Source organism: Anastrepha ludens, chromosome 2 (assembly GCF_028408465.1).
Source record: "Anastrepha ludens isolate Willacy chromosome 2, idAnaLude1.1, whole genome shotgun sequence".
Lineage (NCBI taxonomy): Eukaryota > Metazoa > Arthropoda > Insecta > Diptera > Tephritidae > Anastrepha > Anastrepha ludens.
In genome coordinates, this window is record NC_071498.1 from 114,606,973 (window position 1) to 114,628,343 (window position 21,371).

The following is a 21,371-nucleotide window of genomic DNA, read 5'->3' on the forward strand; positions in this document are numbered from 1 at the left end:
ATGCATCGAACATTGTTAAATTGTGGTTGTATGTATGCGCGCATGGGCATGTGTATTTATGTATGTGTGTGTGTATTTGATATAAAGAAAATCCGTTTAAACAGTACAGTAATTATTAATAGTTACATAAATTACATCTCTATGATTTTTTATGCTTGTAAGTGTGTAGCATGTATTAATTAACGTATGTATGTATAGGTATGTACGTATATCAAATTGATTAACTGCATTTAACTAATTCTAATTAGCCAGTTTTTATGTATGTAAATTGGTAGTTTTGTTTTTTGTTTTTTCTTTCTGTATTTTAAATGATACTGTTATACATTAAGCTTACACACTGGTTGCTGTATTGTTGTTGTTTTTGTTGTTTTAAATGTTGTTGATGCACTATTTATTTATTTACTTTTTTCTTGTAATAAATTTGGTTGAAATGAATTTCTCACCTGGTAAATTTTGTAGCGGCTTGGCGTGCTGGGTGCCACGAGCGCTGGGACGCATTTGTCCCACCCCACGGACCCCCCCGGTTGCTGCCTGAGCCCCCTGAGCGGTGGCCCCCCGCTGAACTGCCACCGCCGCCGCCGCCACCACCGCCGCCGCCGCTTGAGGGGCCCCCTGACGGTTGATGTTGCCACGGAGCCCAACGGCTCGGCCACGCGTGGCCGTGATTCCACGTCCACGACCAACCCCCTGTTGGTGTTGTTGTAGTTGTAGTTGTCGTTGTAGTGGTTGTGATTGTTGTTTTTTTTGGTGGTTTCAGTTGTTGTGATTTTCACAGTGTAATTGTATGTGCGTGTATGTGCGTGTATTCGTGTATGGGTGTATGGGTGTATGTGTGTTTTTGTTTTATGTGTGCAATCGTGTGGAGTTGATTATTCGGTTTTTTCGGGTTTCACGGATTTCGTCAGATTTAATAGAAAAAAAAATTAATTCGTTTGCGCATTGACACAAGTTGGTTGATTGGTCGGTTGGTTGTTTCGGTTGGTTGGTGGTTCGATGGGTTCGATTGGTTGATTGTGGCCGTTGTCAATTGGTTCGAACGAATATTAATGTACACATATAAATTACATAAATTTTATATACATGAATCGCCAAGGGTAGTAGCCAAAATTTAACAATTCAATTATTGGTTTTTGGACAATAATGCAATGGTTTACGATATACGTTTTTAGTAAATGGTTTTCGATAAAGATTATTCGGTTTTTGGTTTCCCGAGTACGGTTGTTGGGTGGTTTCCAATGTTTCGAAATTTTTGGGGAATTTTTCAAATATTTTCCGGCACATATTTGATGGTTTCGGTTCAAATGTTGACAAAAAAAATTTGTTTTGTTTAGTAAGATTGGAAAAGAAATATGAAAAGGGTAATTTAAAAAAAAATTATAGGTGTTGTCAAAATGATTTCATTCCAAAATAAATGGTTTTGGACACAGATTTAAAGTATCGCATTTATTTTGCGCGTTTGGTTTGGAGTTTTTTTCATTCATATTTGTGGTTGTGATTGGTAAGTTTTGTTTTGTATTTGGTTTTTGTGATTTGACGAACATATATATAATTTTTTTAAGATGATATATTTGGTTTTTACCGAAACATAAAAAAGAAAAAGAAAGAAAAGAAAAAAATCGAAATTAACGCGTTAGATCTTTATGTTTAAAAATCAATTAATATGAATAATTATAATAAAAATTAATGTTTTCATAAAAACTTGTGAAAAGTATAAAAGCTTAAACGTAATAATTCCAAATTCAAAGCGACACAATTTGTACTTGGAAAACTTGTATTGAATTCTAGGAAGTCTCTATGTATTGCCAAATCTTTATAACATTTTTTTGTTCCGTGATTATTTATGAAAATTTCGTAGACTTGTCTGCGTTGTGGCTTTTAAAGTCACTAACTTCAACAAAAATAATATTTGCTGAATAAATGCACTTATATTTAGGCTTAAAATCAACTATTGTATTTTCGAAATAAATGTATGCACATATGTATAGTATGTATGTATGAGTAAAACTTACATAAAACATAATTTCCCCATTTTTGCTTGCCTGCATTTAACTTTTATTGCAATCAGGGCAACTAAGTTAATTGCAGTGTTCTCACAAATGTTTCCTGTTTTTGCGGAATTAATTTTCAATGTAATTTGGCGTTTGATTTTTGCAAGAATCTTAACGAAATTTGCGATTGACACATTTTTTTGATTTTTTTTTTGATTTTCAATTTTAGTACTAACAATAATTTTGAGTTGATTATTGTAAAATTTCGAACTAAAGAAAATGTTTCAGTGTTAAATACTAAAAGCGATTTATACGAGGCCATATTACAATCACATTTTTTTTCTAACTTATGCCAATATTAAATATGTTTATGCATTAATGGTAGTTAAATGAAATCAATAAGCTTAAGGTTAGTTAGCTTAGGTTAGTGGGCAGCGGTGAGCACTTATCAAATATGGTGAGAAATAAGTCGTTAACAAAAAGCAAATTAAAATATATGAGATAACAAGTATTTTCCGCATTAAACCTACACTTGAATGTAAAGGAGCAATCGTAAATTTAAGTGAAACAACTATTTAATACCATCAGACACTGTAAGCAAATGATTCCTGAAAAGTTATCCAAGGTATGACGGTACGACACATTCTCCGAATGGGGAATGGAATGCTAAACTTTTTTCTGAAACATATCTAGAGAGGCTGCAGCCGCGCCATCAATAGAACCTGAGTCCTTCCTTGCTATGGGAGAACACACCATCAAGAAGAAGCTGAGGAGTGAAGAGCTAAGGCTATGAGGCTACGCCAGGCGTAATCATTACTGGAAGGGTGCAACCAAAAGAGGTGTAAAAAACTAATAATCCTGCCCAAAGATAAACGCAGAATGCTCACAGGCATTCTCACAGCTCACGGCAGACTGCGTAGTCATCTGCACATGATCGCGATAAGGTCCATTGACTCTTGGCGTTTCCGTGACCAATCCCCGGAGACTACAATGCGCCTTATCCCTGAATGCAGCGCTGTAGCGCAGAGAAGGTTGAGATATCTCGGTCAACTGCAGCCAGAAGAAGACGCTCAATTCAACTCAGCTCTATCTTGAGTGTAATGAGGGCAATTGGTTTGGATGAGGAGCTGTAAAGAGTGGAGAGCTTTCAGATATGTATTGAGCATCGATCTAAGCGGAACTTAGGATATTTTGAACATCATATCTGGGTCGGAAAAGAAGTATGTTATAGGCATATATTAATGCATTAAACTCGTTACTGTTTTCAGAATAACGAAAATCAACGCGAATAAGAGCTGCCCACCACTTTTAAGCAGCGAATCATGCTGAGAAATTCGTGGTACAGAATGGCGTCTAAGCGGCATATCTCACTTAATTGTGTCTAAAGGGGCTGACTAATGCCAGAGGGCCTCCCGTAAGTGAGGGTTATGGAAAAAATGTGTAGTACAATACAAAAGGTGTCCTCCAAAAGGCTTATCGTGACATTAAATGACACACCAACATGTAAACGGCTCCTTTAATTTCAATGTAGATTTAAGCTATGAAAAATACTTGTCTTTACTAGCACACTTCATTCAGCTCAAATTTTTTATATTAAGCTTTATAAACTTAAATTAAATCATCTTTATGCGTTGCTGCTGCAAACAGGTACCTGTATGGGTTGGCAATGTTTTTGGAATAAAAAAACCTAAGTTTTCATGAATTATTACCACTTTCGCCATTATTAACTTCGACATAACCAGGACCAACAGTTTTAGCGACTTGGCATAAAAATGATAAGCTTAAAAGGGTTTTTTCTATTAAATAAATAAACAAAGCAAATAGCATAAACTAAAAAAAAAGCTCTCTAATTTCATAAAAACAAAAAATCACTTTGACTAGAAATGTAAAAATTAAAATTAACAAATAAGTAGCATTTTAAAGTTAAAGGTGTTGAAGTATTTGATGTTAATTAACAAAAAATAAATATTTTAGTAATTTAAAGTTCAGTAGAAACACAAAATTTCAGTAAATATGTTTGCTAGAGTGGATGTGAATTTGTGTCTACGACGGATTGTTTAGTTTCTTATTTTACTAAATATTTGTGGATGGGTGCATATTAGGGTTAACACTCACAGGTTAACAACAAAGCTGTTATTTTTTTATTTTTAAATTAAAATCAAACAAAAAATGTTAGATGATGTATTGTTGCTAGACGAAGTTTCAAAAAGGTATCCCTGAAAGCATGAGTGAGGCCAAAATTTTGATGCCTGGTAGTGGCAGTTTTGAAGTTTTTGATGATGTCTTCCCGCTGTCGTTGCAGTTGTTGGTAATATTAGAATTGTGATCGAGTGTGACTTTGTCATTATACGTCTGCGTGTGTTTTGATTTTTTTTTTTTAATTTTGTATAAGCCAAAAAGCAAAGAAAATTATAATATAATTAAAAGCATGAAAAGAAAATTTGAAATTTTTATCATAAAATATAAAAACGTTTTAACACTACTAGCGCTTCAACATACAAAAATTTTGAAAAAGGAAAATAAAATATCACCACCACTAGTTGTATACACGAACAGGAGCATTTCAGTTAATGACTCGCTTTAACTACTTATAAAAAGCTTCAAGCGAATACAGGAAATGGATACTGTTGCGGTCTTTTTAAATACCAAACAGTTTTCAAAATTGTAAAGTGTAAAAATTGTGGTTATGGCAGATGTGGGAGTAGTAGGAGTTGTACAAAAATAGTCTGCTATGTAGTATAGAAGGAACAGTATATATTAACAGCAGTAGCAGTAAAATGTAGTAGTAGTAGTAGTAGTAGTAAGTAGTAGTAGTAGTAGTAAGTAGTATTAGAAGAATGCAAGACCCACCACATTGTTTCTGGCTGTTCTCTGCAGTCCACCAGCGGCTCCACCAGTTTGCAATGGTGTTACACCGCTCGGTGGATAATCAAAGAAGTATTCTCCATCATAGGTGTGATAAAATTCGTCGTAATAGGATTCATTGTAGCCGCCACGATAATCCGAATAACCATAAAAGTCGTAATCATAATCTATAAATTGGGAAAAATTTTGCTGTGGTATTCTTTTCGTGCTTCTTTCAACTTTTTCTTCTAAAAAATTATTAAAAAATATTGGCCAAATTTCGAAAATTACAAAAACAACAAATTAAATTAAGAAATAAATTATGGATTAATTTAGAAAAATTTTAAATTCAATATACTAGTTGTGTATATATTTGTTTGCAAGTATGAGCAAACAAACTTTTATAGCAATAGCCTTTCTTTGTGCTAGCAGAAAATAACACGAATGTCTATGCTAAACGTCTACTAAACATCTACTCTGATTATATTGAACTTAAAAAATTCCATTGAATAGAAGTAAAATGTATTTCTGGTATGCGATAAACTCTTTCGCAGATATTTGAAATGCAAAAAGAGCGAAAATTTAAAAATGATAAGAATCAAGGTGCATTTATTAAAGGTGGTGGCACTAGATCAGCAACAATTTTTTGTACGTTTAATTGTCAAAGTATTGGCAAAGTAGGAAACAAAGAGTGAATTTGCTTTGTTACATTCTGGGCTGACCGCCACATGAACACGGCGAAAGAAAAAGAAAAATCTGCTGATTTACCGATACTAACTTTAATAGATTTGCCTTGATAAGAATACGCTAGCGCAAACATATCGACATGCTTTTTCTTCTTTCACATTTGTAATGCACGCAGTTTTTTCTACAAAATGGATAATTTTATGCCTATTAAACTTAGATTTTTATTAACAGCTTTTAATTCCTTCAGTTACATACTTCTAACAGTAATTCTGGCTATGTATACATATACGTTGCTTAACTCAACTCTTAAACATCGGCATGCATTGTGTTCTTAACGCAGCATATTAAAAAGTAGCCAGCGCATATGAGAATTAGCAATCGAGTTTAAGCTATCGGAACCTTCTAAACTTGAATCTGGAAATTTTAATCTGAAACGCACTCCATTATATAGTTCTGTTGATATAACAACTTTGTTCATCGGCCGTTGACCAGATTTGTCTGCTCCATTGTTGTTATTGCCATTTTAATGAAATACCATCTAAGCCAATGTTTGTAGGGAGGGTTTGTTCTCGTCACCACTGAGAATGCAACCGTGTCTCTTAATTAATTAATTAATTAATATTCTACCAGAAATTGCTATCAAATCAGAAAGCCATTGCTACAAAGTTTGCTCAGATACCACGTTTTTCCAAACCTGTTTTTTATCAAAAATAGTATAAAGCTAACTACTTAAAGTTTTAATAAAAAATAAATAAATACTCAAAACTAAAACAAACTCTAGTGTGCTACAGTTACAAATCATGAGAGCATTGAGCTGTGAGAGTGTTATTGCGCCTCAGCCCGCTCATATAAGAAGTGATGAGGTACAGAGCATTGAATGAGGTGAGATCACTGAGACGCGTATTGTTGCCATATACACATATAGAAACAACAAATACAGATTCGTACGGTGTGTTATAGGATAAACGAGTATATATCCAAATATGTACATATGTATGTACAGTAAATTTTTATGCCAACCGATTTTGGGCAGACATCGCTTTGTTTGCTTAGGAACGCTTTTCTTGCTTCAAGGATTTGCAGATATAATTTTTGAGGCTGTGTGGTTCTATGAACTACTTATTTGGGTGGGGAATAGATGAGTGTAGTATATAATATGTGTGTTAGGGATATTTTAATAGTTGCTATTTTCGATTAGCGTTTGTTAATCTAATAAATTTCGTTAATTTGTTGTGAACCCATTTTGTTTTTATTCCATTTTGATAAGGGCCCGTGATTTTTCTGTTATTTTTAATTCTTTTTTTTTTGTTTTAGGTTTTTGCTTTTTTTCTCATTCATGTAACGCTCACTTGTTTCGGCAACGTTTTTTGTGTGAAGCGTACGCCAATGCATAGAAAGTTGGTTATGTTGGCAAAACTAATTACTTACCGCTGTTAGAACATCAAATAGTATACAGGGTGCTTAAAATTCACTATACGTAGAGGCATTTGCAACATTTATGTAGTAAAAATAAATGTATTACTAAAATTACTAAACATTGAATTCGAATATTTAGTTACTGTTTGCTTTGTTGAGTTCTGTTTGAGTTTACGTTGGATAGAAAGAACATTTTATGTATTTAAGGTATATTGTATTATTATATAAAATGGAATAAAAACAAATTTATGCAGTGGTTACAAAAGAGTAGCAGTAGTAAGAAAGAACACCAAAAACATGCAGTCTGACTATTAAAACACAAATAAATACACATAGAGTTGATGAGAAAGAAAAAAAAAACAACAAACCAACACGTTTTAGTTGCTTCAAAATTTTGGAAATTTAAGTGAATCAATAAAAACGTAAGTGCAACATTAATTTTGATAACACAAGTTTTACAGTTATACTATTGATAACACACCGATTACAGAAGAAGCTCTAAGTTTACGCAATTTCGTTGCTATTTTGCTTTGATAAAGAAATATATATGTATGTAATATGAGGAAACGATTTTGTGAGAATTTATGGAAAAAATGATAGATTTCGGTGGACTTAAAAGCTATTTGCAAAAGCTGGGAATCGAGTTGGCGTTGAACAAAAAGGAAAAGGGGGTAGACAAACAATAAAATACTAGAAGGAAATAGAGGAAGTGGTGGTTAATTGTTAGTAGTAACTTAAAATAAAAAAAAAAAAAAACTAATAATTAATTTGGAGACAATTAAAGTAAAAAATTCGACAAAATTATAAAACTATATAAAACCTATTTTAGTTGTAAATTAGAATAGAGTTGTTCAATGTAAAATTTTATTTAGTTTTTCACCCACATACATACATATCTATATAAATAGCTGTGAACTTTTGATAAAACAACTTAAATCAACTTGACAATTTTCAACAGTCAAACAGTACATTAATGAGTTTTATAGCAACTAATTAATCCCAGCTGTAATTTCAGAATCCATTTAAAAAAATAAAACTTGCAACAAAATATAAGTTTTTTTTAGTAAGATTCAGGATTTGATGATCGAAAGTCAATTAAGTTATTTTATCAAATTTTATAGCTACGCATATACGTATGTATGTACGTATGTTCTATGCCAAATGTAGTTCTACCGGCATTGTAGTGGCAATCACAGTTGGTGATTTAAATACTTCGTACAGTTTACTTTGCCTAGCGAAATACGAGTATATTGCTACGATTACTTCTGCATTACACTTGCGTTTTACGCTTGCTTCAAAACTTTTCCAATCGGTAAATGGGTTGTTATGTAAGTACAATAGAAAATTGTGTATGTCAACTGCAAATCTAATTTTACACCATTCAGCGTATTATTTTTTTTTTTTTCAAGTGTCTTTTGACAATTGGCTTTTGTGATATTTATAATTTTTTTTTCGTGATGTATATAATTTTTTTATGTTTTTGAAGAAGAAACTCAATATATGTATGTAATTTCTAATAGTAAATAATACATAATAGTTAAGTATATAATATAAACCATCCAAAAAAGTACATATTTATTTTTATTAGATATGTACGTATTTACGCTAAGATAAATAGCTTTAATTGTGATAAAAAACGCAATGTGACTTACCGTAATCGCGTGGAATTGGTGCGCGCAGCGGTATTCGTGGACCACCAGGCAGGCGCATGGGCGCAGTTAAAGACATCATGTTGGGATGTGTAGGCGACAAGTTTCTGTATGGAGATAATTGTTCATAGCTAGTGTGAGTTACAAATTTACAAACGAACACACACACACACAAACATTGGGAACAACGGGCGGCGGTCGCGCGCCAATGCAAGTTATATTTTTCATTATTTGTTATTTTGTTTGTATTTTTCGGTTTCGGTTTCGGTTCGTTTTTTTATTTATTTTTGTAATGTTGTTGTGTTGTTTTGTCATACGTATTCATATGGGAACAAGCACAAAAGCACAAAAATTTGTTTGAGGTAATTGAGTGCGATGAGAGAGTGTGTGAGAGAGAGAGAGAGAAAGAAATAAGAAAGAGAATATAAAATTAATTAAAAAATTGTTCATTACTAATGAAAAAAATTACGTGTACAAACCACCCGTACTGGTGGTAGTGAATTTCGTTTTTGAATCCGAAGCTGCCGCTGGCAAACTGGCAGCATAAAGCCGATGTGCAAAGGTTATGTGTTGTAGGTTTTCACAATGGGTTAGTATATTTTTTTTTGTTTTTGGGAAATTTTCTTATTTTTGAATTTTGACACGCCAATGTAGGGAATCATTAGTGTATATACATATGATGTATGTATGTAGGTAATTTTTGTTGTAGCATGCCAAATAGCTGGAAGGCAGTACTTACCCGACAAGACCGGGACGTCCTTGCATCATTTGCATCATGCGACGTTCGCGTGCACGTAGGATTTCCTCCTTCTTCTTCTTGTCTGATGGTGGTTTGGCAAGCGATACCTGAAAATGCGCAATGTGTAGTGTATCATGTAATATGTACGTATTTAGGTATGTTTGTTTCTGCTTTATAAAAGTGCAGCGTTAAAAATATGTGTGCACTTACCTCAATATTAGAAGCGCCGATCTCTTTGCCATTGAGGCCGCGCATTGCAATCACGGCGCTATCACGATCCTCAAAATGCACGAATGCATAGTCTTTGATTTTCTTAACGCGCTCAACTTTGCCATATTGCTCGAATTGCTCCTAAAGTAATGTGGTGCGTGGGTGGAATAAAAATGGTTAATTATTAAAATTTTGTTCATGTTTTTATGTAATGAAAATAGCTAAAATTACCTTTAATTTCTCCTCACTAACATCTTGTGTCAGATTTCTCACGTACAAGACCTTCACCTTTGACATTGTTTGCTCGTCTGGTTCCTCTTGCGGATCAGCCCAGTCGACAATGATATCACATCCCCAAACCTAAACAAATGAAACAATTAGTAATCATTTTAATATAATAATAATAATTAATAAAATAATAATAATTCATTCGTAACACCGAAGGCCAATGCAGCCAGTGTGTTAAAAATGTTAGTGCAATATTATTTCCCTAATAAATAATAATAATAATAATTAATTCGAAAATGGTCAACGCAACAAATCGTCTTTACAACATTTGTAATTGAAAGTCAACGAACCTGCGTATGGTTTTATTCGTGCGTAGTTACTACGTAAAAAAGCTAACCAACGCAAATGGCTGCTCACAACTTGTTAAGCATACTTTTGTTATTGCTTTGATCGTTTGCAATTGACAAAAATATAACATCGATAACATCGCAGCAACAAGTCATTCAGAATAAACGAAGGAGATCGAGTGAGATACGGAACACGGTTTGGTGAATATTTCGTCACCACACAAAATGGTCGAGTGTTTGGCATTTCAATAGGAACCCTCAGTTTAAGTGATTTTTAAAATGGCTACCAACTCTTTGGGATATCAAATTCCAGACAAGTGGGTTAAAACACAATATTTTATGTTGCTTTGAAGAATATGGAATATTGAAAGAAGAAATTGCCAATATTAGTTTGGGGAAAAATAAATCCATTATTCTTTCGTTAGATGGCTGTAGTGATCAATATCTCGTAAAGTATCGATCAAACAAATTTTATGCTCGTTGTCAATGTGATATTTCACACTAACAAAATTCTTTGGCTGTTTTTTGCTTACAGGGTGTTAAGAACGGAAGTCAGCAAAGAGAAAATTCGGTACATTTTGCAGCTTTTCTTTCATGAAGGCCGCTGAAATTATGAATGATGTTTATCTTGCCGATACTGTAACAGCCAACAGCTAAATGCAATTTTGATTTCGTCGATTCCGTTCAGGCATTTCTGATGTTAAAGATGCACCTCGCATAGGCAGGTCTGTCGGCGAAAATGTCGATAAAATCACAGAAATAATCGAAATTGGCCGACATATTAGTAGTGGTAGCATCACCCAGGTGCTCAACCATGAAATATTTTTAAACCATTTGCGCAAAAATTTGATGCAAAAATATTGGATTTATTTTTCTGCAAACTAATATAAACATCAATAGGAAAAATCCTCAATATATGAAATAAAGGCTGCTTCCGAGGTGCACTGAGCAGATAATAGCAGTAGAGCGGCTGATTTGATTTTGTGTTTTTAATTTATTTTGTCTCTAAATTATCAAATTGTGTTTTTAATTACTCTAAACTATCCACCTTTTTTGTGGATTTTGACATTCCAGGGGCCAAAAGCAAAAACAAAGCACATTACACTCGCTTTCTTAGCTCTACTGCCTGTTACTGCCTTTTATTACAATCTGACTTGGTTGGCTCATAGTCGAAGGGGGAAAGTGCTATTGCGGATATTGCCAGATGCTATGACATTTGCATATTTTGTTTGATAAAATTTAGTATTTCCAGTGTGTCATTTTGAGACATTTTGGTTTCGAAAAAAGTTAATTTCTGCAAAATACGGGAATTTCTTCACTTTGAAGTTTTTTATCGCGCTGTTTCAAAGCTTTACAATTAATATAAATTAAATTAAATTTGTAGTTGAATAATATTACATAAAAAAAATATTTATATTTAATTTACATTTATTTTTATACATATAAATTTTAACCTATTTTTTAAACAAAAGTGCAATTAGTTACCTTAATTCTACCAGTGCCAAGTCTTCGTTTTGCTAACGAGGCCGCTTTGTGTGATTCATATTCGAGAAAGCAGAATCCACGATTTTTCTTCTTGTCATCTGGTGAACTGTAGATGATCACTTCGATAAGGCCAGCTAATGTGTGTGCGCGCAACAACAATAAAAGCATTTGAACAAATAACAAAAAAAAAGCAAAATGCACAAATTAGTAAAAATGAATAATTACTAAGTAAATTCAATGGAAATGGGGATAATTGGTGGAAATTCATTAAAAAATACAACAAATAATTCATATTATAACACATAAATGTATGTATGTATATAGAGCGTTGGTAGCAGCAATAAATACCAAGTGTAGCGTTTATTGTTACTCGAAATATTCTCTCTCAAATTGTTTCTTCCATAATCTGACGAAGAGCGGAGGAAAAAGCGCCGAAAATTGCAAAATTTTACATCACAAGCATTAGGCGGGAGCGTTGTTATGCAAAATAGTGAATTTTCACGCAATTCAATTGGATTATTTGATAGACAACAATCAATAAATTGCACAAACATTAAAATTACATTTAGGAATGTGCAAAAATGTCTAAAATAATTTAAATTTTTTTAACAATTTTTTTTCTGTTTTTTGATTTTCGATTTACATAAATTGTTTTTATTGTGAAAAACCAATGCCAAAATTCATTTGCTTTTTATTTTAGTAACATTTAAATTTTCATGTTATTCTAAATGTATTAAATAAATTCATTAATTTAACACCTAACAGCAAAATAAATATAAAATCACAAAGGCACATTTAATCAAAAATTATTGCCTAATAAAAATTTGTACTTAGAAATACAAATACATGTTTTGGTTTTTTTTTTTAATTTTTACATACATAAATATTATCATATCCACATATTATTGAATATTTAAATGTGTATTTGTGTACATAATCAAAATGGATTTTCGTTTAAAACTAGAGACACCAAGTGAAACCATATAAAAGTAGTATCCAAAGAAAAAGCTATATACTTTATATGTTTATGCCGTTATAATTATGTATGTATGTATATAAAACACAAATGAGGCAAACTCGTGATGCGCAAGTGATCACATCATAGGTGTTTTTAAAAGTACGAGCAGGTATGTAATTATGTATGTATTGAATATGCACGGGTATAAACGTATATGTAGTAGTTATACGTACATCGTATTTATATAAACAAGGAATCACACTTAGGATTTTATGCTAAAAAAATGAGGTATTTTCGGGTATTGCAAAGGCTCAGGTATAGCTTTAAATAGTTTTTGATAAAATGGATTTTGATTCAATAACAAATATTTAAAATAACTTCAGTATCTTATGCGCACTTCACACGAAAGCTAATTTTGATTGCCAATCAATTTACGTAATTAGCCGAGGTTTTAAAAAAAATGCTTCTATAATTTTTTCAACTTATTAGAGTTAGAAGTCAAACACATTTAAAAACAGAAAGTAAATTTAAGAACTTTTTTTGTACTTTTCTCCCCCATAATTCGATAGTAAATGTTTGATAAGAGTCATTAATGTACAGAGGCTTATTGAGCACTACAATTTGCCTGGTTTTCTATGGGCTGGGAGTTTTCTAGGACTTTGTGGGGGAATACAACTCGTATGCAAATATTTTCTTTAGTTATATATGTATATATAGTTAAATAGTATTTCTCCAGTCATTACCATTTTATTAAAATTATTTATTGTATAACAAAAGTGTCTTCAATGGACCGAATATTGTGAACGATTTTTACTCATATTCAATCATAATTACATTAAGTTTATGTTTGTTTAATCATTTTTCGGTTTTGTTGATGTTGTTCAACTAGTAATTGAAATGCTGGCAATCGTTGTAATTTAAAATTATTCATTACTAATGCAAAATTTCACTTAATTGTCACAATCTCTTGATATTCTTTACTCCTCTGTTTATGAATACACGAATGATTTTAAAGTAACGCATAACAAACTCAAAGAGGGTGGGAAAGAGACAAAGACAGACAGAGAAAGACAGAGAGATAGAGCAAAAGAGAGAGAAGTAAACAAAAGGAAATGCGAAACAAAAAGTAGTAACTTATATAGTTGGGCAATTTTACGGCTGTAGCTAGACAATTATTATTATTTTTTGTTTGCTAAATATAAATGTAGAATATTTCCACAAAAAAAAAATATACATAGTAGTTCTGTTTCTAATGGTGGTGTACAGTTGTAACTCGGTGGCTCAAACTTGTTGTGAAAAATGGCGCGCTATCATAACAAAAATTAGCGAATTTGCTTTAAGAACTTAACTGCTGTTGAGAGCCCAGCCAAGTCTTGGAAATATCAAGCACTTCCAACGTACTAGAGCTAATTCAAAAAGCTTTCTGTATATTGATATTATATTTGAGGTTTGCTGAGAGCAAAATAGGGCTATCAGCGCTGCCAGCGTTTTTATGTAATGGCACTCAACTGCTAATTTAATATTTGTGGTTTGATTTCTGCGCATTGCTTTATTCCAAAAAATCGTATAATTTGCTTTTTTTATTGTAAGCAATATTCATAACAAATTGATATAAATTTTCTCTGCAAAAATTCTACGATACAAAACTTAATGCTAGATCGGCTCTGTTTGTGCCTGAAAGCAGTTCATTACATTTTACGGCTATCACTGTTAACATAACATTGTCTCTGTTAAGCTAGCAAAAGTGGCACAATAAAAATTGCTTCGAGATTTGAGCATTTAAGTTTACAGCGCGATGTTTAACTACATTTTAACTAATTAACTATATTGTATTGGACCGCAGCTCGGTGAAAATGCTTCATTTTGTATTTTTGCTACATATTATTTCAGGTAATTCGAATTTTAGAGTTTTATTTACCAGAAAATTGTGTGAAAATTATACCTTTAATACTTAAATTTCCGTCTTAATTATTCTCGTTTAATCAATGAAGCAACGTCACGGACAGGTTTATGTTATTTCAATTTCTCATTTCTCATTTTCTAAATAGTTTTAGTTTTGCAAAGGGCGCGCAAATCTCACATGGGGGCGATTTCTCTGACATTCTGGTAACCGAATTCTTTTGAATACTTTGAGTTTCTCAGCTAAAGAACGCATAATTCTTTAACTGAACTTTTTTTTCATTTTCATGTCACGCCCACATAATCCCGATTGAATTATTTATAATTTTTAAATTAATAAATTAAAATCAAATTTTAAACTTTTCAGTGAACTTTCAATTTGCTAATTTGTTTTCATTTTTATAGTTCAGTTTCGCGGGATTTGAATTTGAGATATCGTTTTGTCGGTTTAAAAGTTTTATGCATTTCGCAAAGCTGAGTGGTTAGAATTTTTCTGTCATATTTTTGAAAATCAAGATTTCACACATTCACTGGAATAAAAGAGTTTGCACAAACCTGCTGAATTTTGGACGATTTCACGCAATCTCAAATAGCATTTTACTAGAAATGTGTAAGAATTTCGATTTGAATTGGTTATTGGTTTTTTACGAAAAATCAAAAAATATGTACCTGAATATAAAAATAAATAAATAATTGGCGCGTACACTTCTGTTAGGTGTTTGGCCGAGCTCCTCCTCCTATTTGTGGTGTGCGTCTTGATGTTGTTCCACAAATGGAGGGACCTACAGTTTCAAGCCGACTCCGAACGGCAGATATTTTTATGAGGAGCTTTTTCATGGCAGAAATACACTCGGAGGTTTGCCATTGCCTGCCGAGGGGCGACCGCTATTAGAAAAATGTTTTTATTAATTTTGCTTTCACCGAGATTCGAACCAACGACCTCTCGGTGAATTCCGAATGGTAATCACGCACCAACCCATTCGGCTACGGCGGCCGCCGTACCTGAATATAGTCTGAATTATTTTTTCTCAAATTCAATTCAAAAAGAAATTGTTGTCCGTCATTGTTAAAACTCAAATTATTTGTCTGGGGCACTAACCTCAAATATAAAATGAAAATGTTACTTTTTATTACAGATTTATTTCGAGCAGCGAAAACTGCGGGCGCCAATTTGCTTGTTTTTGGTTTTGGTTTTGCTCTCGCGTTAAATTTAAACAACATATTTTCAAATAAAGGTAAAAGGTTTAAATATGAATGGGAGTTTGCATGTATAATTAGATTCACTATATCGAACTGGTGCGCACAGCACTTCGAAATGTCCAAATCATTTCATAAAATATTTGTGTTATTAATTTAAAGAATATTCATACAATCATTGGCATAAAATCTAAATTTAATTTTTATGAATTAAATTTACTTTACAACTTAATTAAAATGCTTAAATTTAATATTATTTAGCACTTAAAGATTGTAAGAGAACTCTAAATAAATATGCATGACTTTTTTCAATAAATATTTCTTGAGTTGTTACCGTTGCACCACCACTTCTCCTTTAGGAGTCTAAAACAATAAAAAAAAAAAAAAAAAACACACACACAGACGAATAAGTGTTTCATATGAGAAGCTGGCGAACAAAACTGGCTAAGTTTACTGAAATACAGAAATATATTTTTTCGCGATTTTCTAATAAAAACCGTCACAAATGAGGAGAAAATAGCCCTGATGAAGTGTTGAAAGACAAGTAAAATTTACTTTGCCAACAAAACCTAATCTGTTTGCCAGCTCGTCATATTTTAATATTCCGCATTTCTTTCAATATTAAATTTCCTGTTAAACTAAGAAAAATGTTTTAAATTTTGGCAATGATTTTTCGATGTTTTTGATTTTTGACATAGCTTAGATTTTGTTTTATTTGATTACGCTAATTTTTCCATGTAATATTGTTAGCTACAGTTTTCATGTAAAATTAGTAATTTTATAAACTTTTCAATTTTAAAAGAAAAAGCTTTTAATTTTTGTTGTATTTTCTAATAATTTCGCAGTCAATTTATACACATGAAAAGGGGGTAAGTGCTGCACATACACACAAAATTTTGTACCTTAACAAAAGCTCAAATGCAAGTACCCAAAATTGCAAAAACTGCTACACTGAGAGGAAAACTTCTCTCATGAGACTACTTGGATTTGTGCTTTTGTGTTGGTTTTCTTTAAAATTAAAATGGTAGTAGGTTTTTCGCAGCATTTTTAAGCGAAAATTGCAAAACAAAAATCCAATTCGTTTCAATTTTACAGCTCTACGCTCTTCAAGCTCACAACACCCCAGCGTCGCGCTTTTGGAGCTTTAAACTCAGTAGAGATAGTCAAAATGGCGCTTACCCAGGCTCAGTTTTGTTCGTATTATTTACTTTTCTCTGCTTATTATATTTTATACACCAATTGTAAATTTTTGCATTTGTTTTTGTTTTTTTAATAAACACTTATAATATTCAATTCACTTTGTCGTATATTCTGCAACTGTCGCTAACAAAATGAGCTCTTTTCGATGCTTGCCAATTGTGACCGTTAACCAATTTTTTGTAATTTCAATATGGTGTATTGCGAATTGAAGGTGAAGTAAGTAGGAAAATCATGCAAGGCAGAAATTATTTATAAATTTTTAACTTTTTTATTGTACAGCTCGCTTTCGACTCACATTAACCATTATCGAATCTTACAAAAAATATATTAGCTCTAAAAATTTTTGCTTCAAATACTGTATGGGGAAAATAAAGCTAGGGGCTTTTGATAATTGGTGATGGATTTTGATTGGTGGACTGTTCGAGTTTAGCGGGTGGATGGTACGTCAGTATGTATGTATGCATTTCTTCTGGTTTAGCTGAAATGGCTGGGATCGGATTGGTAGGTGGGATCAGGTGGAAGGTTGTGGAAGGTGGTGATGGTGGTGAATTCAATTGACTTTTTTGGATTGGCCTTGTTTTCTTATGATTTTGAAATGTACCACTTACGTGCGTGTTTCGTAAATTCCTCAATTAATTCGTCACGATCTCTATTCTTAGGAATATTGCCGACAAAAAGCCGGTGATTGTTAAATGATATCGTAACACCAATCTTTTTGCCTTTCCGAATTTCAAAATCATTCAGCTGGAATTGTCAAAAGTTCACACAAAAAATGTTGTATTTTTTTTTTGTTTAGATAATTTTGTAACGTTTTGTTTTGTATGCATTCTTCTTCTGTTTTATTGGATTTTGCTTTCATTTCTCATCATATAAAAAACAGCTTCAAATTGTAAATAGTATACGTAGTATATGAGATATACATATATTATAGATAATTTTGCTTTAGCTTTTGAAGAATCGTGCCAAATATAACTTAATTAAAGTACAAAAAAATACAAGTTCCAGAAAAATTCTAATTTGTGGTATAAAGTGATTAAGGAAGGATATAATATTTTAAGTAAATAAATGATTTATGATTATCGTATGTGTGTATGTAAAAATGTAAGAATGTTCAACAGCCAAACGGTATTCGGTTAATAAAAATCAAAAATAGAAAAAAATATTGTTAAACAAAAAAATATTGTAAAGACACCCCAAATGTTGCAGCTACTTATACACTAATTTGTAATATTTGGAATAATATTTTGTTTTTGTATACACACTATTTAGGCATAAATTATCAATGCATACATTTCTATATATTGAAACTGATTGCTTTTCGTATGAAAAAATTCAGTAGAACAAACTACTTTCTAGTGTTTCCAAAAATGCGAACAAAAATGCTTTTTGTAATTTGTTAATTGGGAAATAAGTCAAATCAGTAAATAATCTTAAAATTGTGAAAAAATGTATACTATCCTAATTGATACTACTGGCGCTTAGGCCCAAAGAGAACTTAATGCCATTTCTTCGAGGCTCAGAAACTACGAACTAAACTATATGGAACTGTAATAAGTGCTCTTTATAAAAATTTATCTCAAGTGAAATTTCAATAAAAATATGCTATTATAAAGAGCATTTTGAAGCAATTACATATTTTAAATCATTAAAAATTTACTATAAAAAGGATTTTGAATCAAAAAATTAAAAAGTAAGAAAAAAGTGTTTAAGTTATTCAACTTTCATCGAATATCTATTCGCACCCACATTAACAGCAGTTCTCAACTTTTCTATGCACATATTAAAGCGCTTCCTAATCCTAATCTATCCTTCTCACTCACTGAACTTATTTCTTGGAAGCGCATATGTTCTTAATAGAAATTTGATTAACTTTCCCTCCTATGCTGCTACTTTTTTCATCTAGCGCTTTGCGTGCTGAGGGTAAATAAGAATAAACTGTTCCCGCACACCATGGCGTATGAGTAACATCAGTGATATTCTAATAATTGGTTCATATATTAGAACTAAATTTACATCATATTTCTTCTTATTTTGCTTCTTTCTTTTTTATTATATTTTTCATATCTTTCTTGTAACTCTGGTATAAGTATACATTTTCGCCAAAGATCCTAAAGACTCGATTTCTCGACTTCTCTATATGAAACCTAGTTCTATGGATAATTATCCTGAAATCGTAAAAGATTTCCGTTTAAAAGCCAAAATTCTAAATACATTTTAATAAAAATACTTTGTATTATTTATGTATACATGTATGCACTATACAAAATAAGTATAAAATGAAAAAAGGGATGAAGAGAATTTTAGTTAGTGAGGTGAGTTTTCAGAAGTCAGCAGCAGTGTAAAGGTGTAACATGTTTCTCTTATGCAATTGCCATTGTAAAATACAAAAAACAATAAAAAAATCGTGAATTACAAAAAAGTATTACTTGCTAATTTTAGTTAACTAGATGTAATAATATGAAATGTGTTTATTATTTCAACGCTTCAATGAAAAGAAAGCAATTTAGCAGTTTGATAAAACTAAAAAAATAGAATCTCAAATTCAAACTTCATTACGTTTAGCACCACAATCAATTTGACTAAATCTTCACGATTCGATAAATGTAGAGACCTTTAGTTTCATGTCGCCTTCGAACGACGGATGGTTTTAAAGAGGAGTTTTTTATGGCAGAAATACACTTTAAGACTTTGTCATTGCCTGCCCAGGGGCGACCGCTATTACAAAGAAACTTCTACAATTCCATGTAAAATGGCCGAAATGTGTTTCGAATTCGAGCTCTTTCAAATGGTAGGCATATACATATAAACTCAGTCGGTTAGCTTAGTTAAGTTTACCGACTACCAAATTTGGTCGGTTATAATTGGTCGCTCGTAAAAGCTCGTTATACTCGAGTTTATACTCGAAATTTTCCGATTAATGAGCATCAAATAAGCGTGCGTGTACTCGTTGTTCATTTGTCCGGGCAATTCGAAAATGTGCCAATAAAATTGAGAGATGGAATAGCTATTACAAAAACAATATGAAAATTGCAGATGCCAATAAAGAAAAAATCGATATTATTGGTAAATCGCTTAAGGGACACGAAACGCTTCGGATGAGGCAAATTGTAGCGCCTCAGAAGAGATTGCGATTATGGTAAAGAAAAATAGTATTGGAGCATGGAAGTATTGAGTTTTGAATGACCTAATGATAAAAAAAACAAGAAATCGGCTCCAGATCTGGTGCCTACTACGTAAAAGATTATTTTTGTAATTAAAATCGACGTTCATTCATATCGAAATACAGGCTGTTTTGAAATTTGAAATTTGTGTTCTATTGAGATGATATGCTCAGGCTCATTCCTCACTTTCGTTTTGTTGATTTGTGTTATAATAAATCATATTGAGGGGGTATTCTAGTCTAGAAATTTGAAAAAAATCGAAAAATTTTTTTTTCAAAATTTGATAGTTTAACTATTCAAAAATATCTCCCTAAAAGGATTTTTCAAAGTTCGATTTATTTTCGAAGCTACAACTATTTTAGTGACGCGACAGCTTGACTGGTTTGAGCGGACGCCGAACTTCAAAAGTGTTTTTCTCGAAACTACTTCGTTCGATACGGTCGGCACGATATCTCAAGTTCTAATCAACCGATTTGCTTGAAATTTGTCATGAATATTCCTTAAATATATCTCTATCGTATGAAGCTCGAAAAACTGGAAATTTCAATTTTTTAATATGTGTAAACAATTCGAGAAAGTTTAAAAATAAGAGAAAAATCGACCTCAATTTTTTGAGTAGCCGCCATTTTATGGAAAAAAATTTTTTTTCCGTTTTTTCTGGTTCATACGATAATGACATTCATATTAATTAAGAATTTGTATTTTTTTTTTCAGATGACCACAAGGGTAGAAATCGTGACGACGGGGACACTGCCTTTTTTCCCCCCTTCCACTTCAAGGACGCATAACTCCATGAAAATTCATTTTTTTTTTTCAAATTTATTTTGTGTGCTCCTAATATATGAATAAATAAATGATAAAAAAATGTATCGTAAAAATATCAATAGCTTTTTTTTTATTCATCGTCAAAAAATGCTCGAAATTCGGGCCTCTAGACTAGAATACCCCTTAATAATAATACCGCTGGAGCTTTTGTGGTTCTGTTTAAATTTTAAATAAAATCATCTCAATATCTGTATTTTCTGTGAGTACGCGTCGCAGAAGAATAAATTTTGTAAAGGCAAACAGTCATAGGACCAAAAAACTTGGGAGTCTCTGCTTTATCTTTATATTTTCTTGCTAGTTTTGTTTTACTTTAAAGTTATTAAAAATTTCATGAGACATTTATAATTCAATTATTCGAATCGATTAATAAATTTGGTTATTCTGCATTTAAAATTAAAACTTCGGAGCTTTTAAATTTGATTTTAGATAAAAAAGGTGGCAGTTAAAATTTTTTAAATTTTTTTTTATTTAAAATTGGAAAAGTAATGAATTATAATCACAATGATTTTAAAACATTAGCGAAATTTAGAAATATTTT

At 31.9% G+C, this 21,371-nt stretch overlaps 1 protein-coding gene across 16 annotated transcripts in view; it reads right to left on the reverse strand.

The window, feature by feature from the left end:
• The window catches only part of LOC128855138 (heterogeneous nuclear ribonucleoprotein R), a 110,801-nt gene that overhangs the window by 18,065 nt on the left and 71,365 nt on the right, over nt 1-21,371 (reverse strand). For 3 of the 16 annotated variants that reach the window (XM_054089803.1, XM_054089805.1, XM_054089809.1), the window contains exons 5-12: nt 17,456-17,591; nt 11,594-11,727; nt 9,765-9,893; nt 9,534-9,674; nt 9,324-9,430; nt 8,588-8,715; nt 4,839-5,080; nt 444-687 (exon numbers count right to left, since the gene is read on the reverse strand). In XM_054089803.1, the coding sequence (XP_053945778.1) occupies nt 444-687; nt 4,839-5,080; nt 8,588-8,715; nt 9,324-9,430; nt 9,534-9,674; nt 9,765-9,893; nt 11,594-11,727; nt 17,456-17,591 (1,261 nt within the window). The remainder of the gene's footprint in view (nt 1-443; nt 688-4,838; nt 5,081-8,587; nt 8,716-9,323; nt 9,431-9,533; nt 9,675-9,764; nt 9,894-11,593; nt 11,728-17,455; nt 17,592-21,371) is intronic. The other 13 variants (XM_054089819.1, XM_054089808.1, XM_054089813.1 and 10 more) reach the window with 11 other exon arrangements.